The sequence below is a fragment of the Eretmochelys imbricata genome, chromosome 9, assembly GCF_965152235.1.
Source record: "Eretmochelys imbricata isolate rEreImb1 chromosome 9, rEreImb1.hap1, whole genome shotgun sequence".
Taxonomy (NCBI): domain Eukaryota; kingdom Metazoa; phylum Chordata; order Testudines; family Cheloniidae; genus Eretmochelys; species Eretmochelys imbricata.
The window spans coordinates 99,390,496-99,398,543 of NC_135580.1; the positions used below are offsets into that span (position 1 = coordinate 99,390,496).

The 8,048-nt window shown below is 41.6% G+C and overlaps 1 protein-coding gene across 1 annotated transcript in view; it reads left to right on the top strand.

Moving 5' to 3' along the window:
• The window catches only part of HS6ST2 (heparan sulfate 6-O-sulfotransferase 2), a 236,013-nt gene extending 229,628 nt beyond the window's left edge, over positions 1 to 6,385 (top strand). Inside the window, exon 2 of the mRNA XM_077826600.1 lies at positions 5,686 to 6,385. Coding sequence (XP_077682726.1) covers positions 5,686 to 6,385 — 700 coding nt within the window. The remainder of the gene's footprint in view (positions 1 to 5,685) is intronic.
• The last annotated feature ends 1,663 nt before the right edge of the window (positions 6,386 to 8,048 follow it).

Genomic DNA, 8,048 nt, shown 5'->3' on the forward strand with positions numbered 1-8,048 from the left:
TTGTTGACTTCTAGGTTGGACTGACCTTGGTTGTGCTTGCATTGTTTTCTTTGGCATCCCATCATCTGTTTGTCTTCTTCAGTGTCTTCACCATCAAAATCTTTTAAATTGTAGCCAATCCCATGCCCTGATTTCACATCCTATGCTCCTAACTTTTTCATTTGTCTTAAAATTGTTCCACTTTACACCTACCATCTTTCGAAGAACTGTCTTCTCTACTGCCTCCAGTCTTCTGATGTCTGTTTCATTGAATGCAGCTGCTTCCAGATCATAGAGTGATACTGTTAATAGATGGGTGTGATAAATTTTCACTTTGGTACTAAATGTAATGTTTTCATCAGGCCATAATTTCATCAATTTCTGTGGAGCTCTTGTAGCTAAGGCACATCTCCTTTTATATTTGTCCTGAATGGAACTGTTGGCACTGATCAAGCTTCTCAGATACGTATAAGATTCTGTTTGTTCTGTGGATTCACCACTGCTACATTTCAACACTTCATCTATTATCCCTTTTCCAAGATGCAACCACTTCATCATCTTGGCATTTATTGTAAGTCTAAGTTGACTACACCAATTTTCCAAGGTAGCAAAGAGTATCCTCATCCTCATTAATTCCAGTGTGACTGCCAGATGCATGATGTCACCTGCATCAGCTAAGGAGCTTAACTCTAGATCATCCAATGTCATGGCCTCCAACTAGTCTAACATTCTTAATGTCTGGCTTAAGAACATGATAAAAAGCAATGGTGAGTCCATGTCCTCAAACTTTGTCTTGAACCAGTTGCTACATTTTCCACCAATTCTTACGGTGCTGCAGGAGTCATTGCAGTTATCTTATCTGGAACTCCATATGCTTTTGCTACTTTCCATAAAGGTTCCTGCCAAACCAAGTCAACTGTCTTTATGAAGTCAATGAAAACAGCCAACATCTTTGTCATAAATATAAAGGGAAGGGTAAGCACCTTTCTGTATACAGTGCTATAAAATCCCTCCTGGCCAGAGGCAAAACCCTTTCACCTGTAAAGGGTTAAGAAGCTAAGGTAACTTCGCTGGCACCTGACCCAAAATGACCAATGAGGGGACAAGATTCTTTCAAATCTGGAGGGGGTGGGGACGGAACAAAGCGTTCTGTCTATCTGTGTGATGTTTTTGCCGGGAACAGATCAGGAATGCAGCCTTCCAACTCCTGTTAAGTTAGTAAGTAATCTAGCTAGAAAATTCATTCGATTTTCTTTGTTTAATGGCTGGTAAAATAAGCTGTGCTGGAGGGAATGTATATTCCTGTTTTTGTGTCTTTTTGTAACCTAAGGTTTTGCCTAGAGGGATTCTCTATCTTTTGAATCTGATTACCCTGTAAGGTATTTACCATCCTGATTTTACAGAGGTGATTCTTTTACCTTTTCTTTAATTAAAATTCTTCTTTTAAGAACCTGATTGATTTTTCATTGTTCTTAACATCCAAGGGTTTGGGTCTGTGTTCACCTGTACCAATTGGTGAGGATTATTCTCAAGTCTTCCCCAGGAAAGGGGGTGTAGGGCTTGGGGGAGATATTTTGGGGGAAGACGTCTCCAAGTGGTCTCTTTCCCTCATGTTCTTTGTTTAAAACGCTTGGTGGTGGTAGCATACTGTTCAAGGACAAGGCAAAGTTTGTACCTTGGGGAAGTTTTTAACCTAAGCTGGTAAGAATAAGCTTAGGGGGTCTTTCATGCAGGTCCCCACATCTGTACCCTAGAGTTCAGATTGGGGAAGGAACCTTGACAGTCTTTAATCCCCATTCTGACTTTTTTCCCCTCACCTGTCAGAGCATGAATATCTGATCAGTACAACTTTGCCCTTGTCTGAAGCTGCCTACTACTGCCTCTAAACTGGCCTTAATTAGTTGACAGTTTGTTTGTTGACATGATTTTTCCTGGTACTGCTGATAAGCTTATACCTCTAACTATTCAGCTGGGCAGGATGTCCTGTCTTCAAGATTGGTACAATATTGTCTTTGGCAAGTCAGCTGATACCTTCTTGTATATCTTTTTCTCATACTTGCTGACTTTTAGCAGCTTAGCTGGTATATTGTCCATTCCTGCAGCTTTTCCATTTTTAACTGTTTTATTTATATATATATATATATATATATATATATATAAATAAACACTTTTCAGTAAACATGTCATATTTTATAGTAATGTGTGTCTAGGTGTACGTGCGTGTATATATGCGGCATTAGTATTTTTATAACTTTGGGGTTCTCTGATTTAATAGTAGAACCCACCGTTGAGGATTGTCCACACCCATTGTCCGCTGTGCCATGCCTAGATCATCCTTCAGGCTATATGACTCCCTCTTGAGCCATCACTCCCACCCCTAACTCAGCCAGAGAGGATGCCTGCAGAGTAACACGTGGTATTCCTTACTCCCATGGTCGGTGCTCCAACCCATGCCAGACATTGCACTAACCACAGTGCCCTTGGACCAGCTCCCTGATTACTCATTGATTTGGCTTTAGAAAAAGCTTAGTCTGAAGATCACTAGGCAGTCTTACCTTCTGCCCTTTTCACACCGAGGCCCATTGGAGATGCCCTTTCCAAGAAGCATTCCTGCTGCTGGGGAACTCTTGTGGACGTGCCCCTGGGTGAAGTGCTGCAGACCAGAAACCCTGGGAATTGTTCAGTACATACAGGCTGTATGATTGTGTTGCCCTTCTTCCTTTGCTCGTTTGTCCCCCTGGTTTACGCAAATAAAAAGCAAAAGACATAAAACAGAATGAATGTTTGACGGGAAGGACACCATCCGTTAAGTAAAAGAAGATTATTTACCTTGGCTGCAACCCAGATTGAATCAGAGCTTGCTACTGGAGTCTTTACGCAGCCCCTCGTGTGCTACGCGGTGCATACCACGTCACTGTACGAAAAGGGCCCTGGCGTTAGCCGAGCAGGGCTCTGGACACAGGGGTCGCCATGCCACCTGCCCTGCTGTTCCCCTTTGTCTCTCTGCTACGAAGCACAGCTCTCCCCCCTCTGCTGTTCTCGCTGACGTCTCGGTACGTACGGTTACCCTGTGCGTAGCTTGTCCCTGAAGTTCCACAGCTTAAATCCCGCCCTGTGCACTTCCGTGAGGTCAGTGCCACATCCATCGTGAACAATCTCCCTTCCCACTCTGAGGTACAGTGCACTGTAGAGAACGTCTCCTGTAAATTCAGCCAGTAGCACTTTGCGGCTGCTGCCTGCTCTTTCCCTCTCTTTGCTCCGTTCTTTTTAGTACTTCACAAAATATATGGTTAAGCAGGAGCTGGTGCTTCTTATGCACGATTTTTTTCTCTGCATATTCATTATGATGTTGCTCATGACAGAAACCAGTGCTCCAGCCAGAAATCCTCTTGCTATAAAATCATATTGTAATGCATCATTTAACTTCCTGCTGTTTACTTATCTCTCCTGTTTGCTTTTTGTGCACTGGTATCAGACACACAAAAAATAAAGCCGGGGTTGTGCAATGACTCATCTATTGAAGTCCTGATTGTCGGCTCATTTCACTTCAGTTAGATTAAGGGCTGGTGAGAACACACCTGCTTGTCTTGGCTGAGGAAAGGAGCCAGGTTGTTTCTCCTTAGGGGCCTCCTCTTTTAATGAAAGATTCATACTACTGGGCTCTCAGGGTTCGTTGGGAAATGTAGTCCAAGGCAGCATCTTGTGGACTATAACTTACAGTATCAGCAAAAAGAAAAGGAGTACTTGTGGCACCTTAGAGACTAACCAATTTATTTGAGCATGAGCTTTCGTGAGCTACAGCTCACTTCATTGGATGCATACCGTGGAAACTGCAGCAGACTTTATATACACACAGAGAATATGAAACAATACCTCCTCCCACCCCACTGTCCTGCTGGTAATAGCTTATCTAAAGTGATCTTCAAGTTGGGCCATTTCCAGCACAAATCCAGGTTTTCTCACCCTCCACCCCACCACACAAATTCACTCATCACCAACAGGAGAGTGAATTTGTGTGGGGGGGTGGAGGGTGAGAAAACCTGGATTTGTGCTGGAAATGGTCCGACTTGATGATCACTTTAGATAAGCTATTACCAGCAGGACAGTGGGGTGGGAGGAGGTATTGTTTCATATTCTCTGTGTGTATATAAAGTCTGCTGCAGTTTCCACGGTATGCATCCGATGAAGTGAGCTGTAGCTCACGAAAGCTCATGCTCAAATAAATTGGTTAGTCTCTAAGGTGCCACAAGTACTCCTTTTCTTTTTGCGAATACAGACTAACACGGCTGTTACTCTGAAACCTTACAGTATCAGAAAATTCGACAGACAAGGTAGGTGAGGTTATATCTTTTATTGGACCAATTTCTGTTGGTGAGAGAGACATGCTTTCGAGCCACACAGGGCTCTTCTTTCGCTCTGTGTGCTTTGAAAGCTTGCCTCTCTCTCACCAACAGAAGTAAGTCCGATAAAAGATATAACCTCACTCACCTTGTCTTCCTAATGTCCTGGGACCAAGACGGCTACAACTGCCCTACATAGTACCAGAAGAGGTCACTGTTGTACAAGGAACACGTTATTTGAATTGAAAATATGTGGTGTATTTGTCTGTCACAGATATATAGTTACTTGAGCTGAATGAATGACCAGCACTCAGCCAGGGTAAATGAGAGTGAGGGCACTCGTCAAAGAAAGAAGTAAATTACTAAAAACTAAAACTTAATTTAACATTCTCCCCAAGTTGCATGTCTGTAATGATCCCAAACACATTTTCACTTGTGCAAACACTGCAAAGTAAGGCACTGAATACTGCATTTTGCTGGTAACATGCACGGTGCCAGATTCTGTATGGGGACCCCAGGTGATCCTGTTAATCCGTGAGATTCCATAATGGGGATTGGCCATGCACGGGCAGCATGAGGCCTTTTAGAGGTTAGGGAAACATATTTTTCTCCAGGACTGAACGAAGATGATTTGTGCTGAGGGTCTGGGCAGTGCTTACTTAGTCCTGGTAGCTCCCCAATGCCTCTGAAACTGACGAATATAACCATGTTAAGTCCGGTCAGCATTAGGAGCAGTTGAGAGCTCTGGGAGGCATGCCCGAGAATGGTTCCTGTAGCTCTGTGCATAAGGGAACTACACCTGCTGCTACCCCCCTTCCTGGAGTACAGCACGTGGCACACCCTGGAGTACAGATGGGCTGCCATCTTGAATTGACATGGTGGTGGAAAACTCACGGGGCACCAGAGTCTTGTCTACGCTAAGGCTCCCACCAGTGATAGCAGCTGTGGCAATTTTTTGGTGACGTTCCCTAGCGTAGACACAGCCACAGGAAAGAGCATCCCTCCAGATCCCGGAAAAGGCACATTTTTGTATGTGTCAGTGGACAATGAAAAGGAATTTAGTTTCCGGGCTATAAAGCACTGTTAGTAAAGTCAAAATAAATTATATTTTCAGTTTATACTTTGCCTGTAAATGCAAATCTCACAGTCAGCAGGGAGATTAGGTGCAGAGAAGAACTGCCCTATAGCTGTTCTATTCCCATCAGGGATTTAGGTACATTGTATTGCAAAACACTTTTCACTAGAGTTTCTAAAGCTTATTAACTAAGCTTATCCAAAAATCTGTAGATTGTGACTGCTAAAGCAATGTATGCCAGAGATCTACCTGGTTAAACACACTTTGCCTTTTCTTTTCTCCCCTTCCCAGGAACTTTTACTATATTACTATCCTGCGCGACCCTGTGTCCCGATATTTGAGTGAATGGAGACATGTCCAGAGAGGAGCAACGTGGAAGGCTTCCTTACACGTGTGTGATGGAAGATCTCCAACTACTGAAGAGTTACCCAGTTGTTACACAGGAGACGACTGGTCAGGCTGTTCCCTTAAAGAATTTATGGATTGTCTGTACAATCTAGCCAATAATCGGCAGGTCCGCATGCTGTCTGACCTGAGCTTGGTTGGATGTTACAACTTGTCTGTCATGCCAGAGGAGCAAAGAAACAAGGTTCTTCTAGACAGTGCAAAAGAGAACCTGAAACGTATGGCTTTCTTTGGCCTTACGGAGTTTCAAAGGAAGACTCAGTATCTGTTTGAAAAAACTTTTAACATGAACTTCATCGCGCCATTCACACAGTATAATAGCACAAGGGCCTCTAGTGTGGAAATAGATGAGCAGACTCAAAAACACATTGAGACCCTCAATTTTTTAGACATGGAGTTGTATGATTATGCAAAAGACCTTTTTTTGCAAAGGTATCAGTACATGCGACAGAAAGAGCACCAAGAAGCCAGACGGAAGCGCCAAGAGCAACGGAAGATGCTGAAGGCAAAACAAGCCCACAATAAAGAACAGAGTGATGATAATGCAACTACTGATTACATAGGGAATGTGGAACGGTGGCGATAATGGGGACTGAAATCTTTTAAGTTAGACTGGTTGAATACCATAAACACAAACCATACAACTCCTAGACGACAATGTTAGTCCAAACAAATTACACTTCTTAAATGTTTGACGCAAAAGAGGATAAAATGTTGCCTTTGCAGTTGCCTTTGCATTACATGTTGTACTGTACGTGGAAAACGTAACCTTACAGTGTAATTAAATTGTCCTTTTTAGGTTTGTTGGATTATTTATGAAACACAAAAGCCAGGTGGGCTCTCCAGAAATTGTTGCTTGGACACTGAAAAGAAAAATCCTTAAATTAGTTCTGAGTATCAAATGGGGTGCTGGAAATGTGATGCGATGCCCTGTTAAACCTGCCTCGGAAGCAAATTGATTTTCTAGTAATGAGCGTTTAACGCACGCACATAATAAAGCATCCTTGCAAAACCTTTCCTCTTGGATTTTTTTTAAATTTTAATTATGTATTTCTAAGGCCCCCAACGGCTTGCGATATTTACCAAATTACAAGACAGTGAAACAAACAATAAAGGTATAGAGGAAAAAATTGACTCATTTTGCGTACAATATTGGCTTTAAAAAAATAGAAGTAATTTGTCTAGTTATATAAATATTTACTATTTTAAACTTTTTCTACCTACTGCTAAGAGTTTTAAGCTTGGTCTGTCTCACATTAAAAAAGCAACACTACACTTTTCTGAACTGAACGTCAATGTTAAGGACACTATTTTCAGAATTTTTCAGGGCAGTATAATTTTAAACATTCTGGAAAAATTACGTCACATCTTCATGTTTCATAAAGTCTTCTCAAAATTATACTCTTATAATAGTATCCAGTTTTAACAGCTTTTCTTATACATTGGAATACATGTTGCATTTACCAAATGCTGAATATTTGGTGATTTAAGTAAGACAGGAGAGTCTTTCTAAGAAATTATCTTGTGAATGTTTGTATAGTGTCTGTCTAAAACAAAAAACAAAAAAACCCCATCTCTAGTCCTGGCAACATTTTTCAAATAATTGCTTTGGTTATTCGTGACCAATTGGAGGTGAAGTAGATTTACACTTGAATTGTGACTTGCTTTTGGTAAATCTTTACTGCGGAATGTAAAAATCAGACTCTTTTCTAATGTTTTAGAGCCCTTTTTAGTGCTGACAGATTGTAGACAATTATAAGAGATTGCAACAAATATGAGTAAATAGCCATAGTTATACAGTAAAAGAAGGTTGTCCGGTAAAATGGGATGAGTACCTAACCCAAGAAAGAGTGTTATTGAGGCTCTGGATTTAGAGAACATTCTGAAAGTACTCCTGTCATCCAGTCTCATCTGGAGCAGATCTAGAGGATGCCTTTTGCTGGCAATAGCACATAGATCATTTAACTTGAAAGCAACAGGATGATAACGTGAGGGGTAAGGACAAGAAATGTGATTTGATCGTACAAATCTCTATGCAAAACAACTGTAAAGATTCCAGTTATAAATTAGGCAAGTTTAGAAATTTTATATGTAGCCCACCATGCTCTTAAGCATTGTACTAACTGGCCATTTGAATTTATGTGCTTGTTATATTTTGTGTAGGCTTGTGTTAACTTGACTGACCCCCTTGTTCTTGGTGAGTGCGGGAAGCTATCTGAACATGGCCTTCCTTGTTCTAATATGTATGA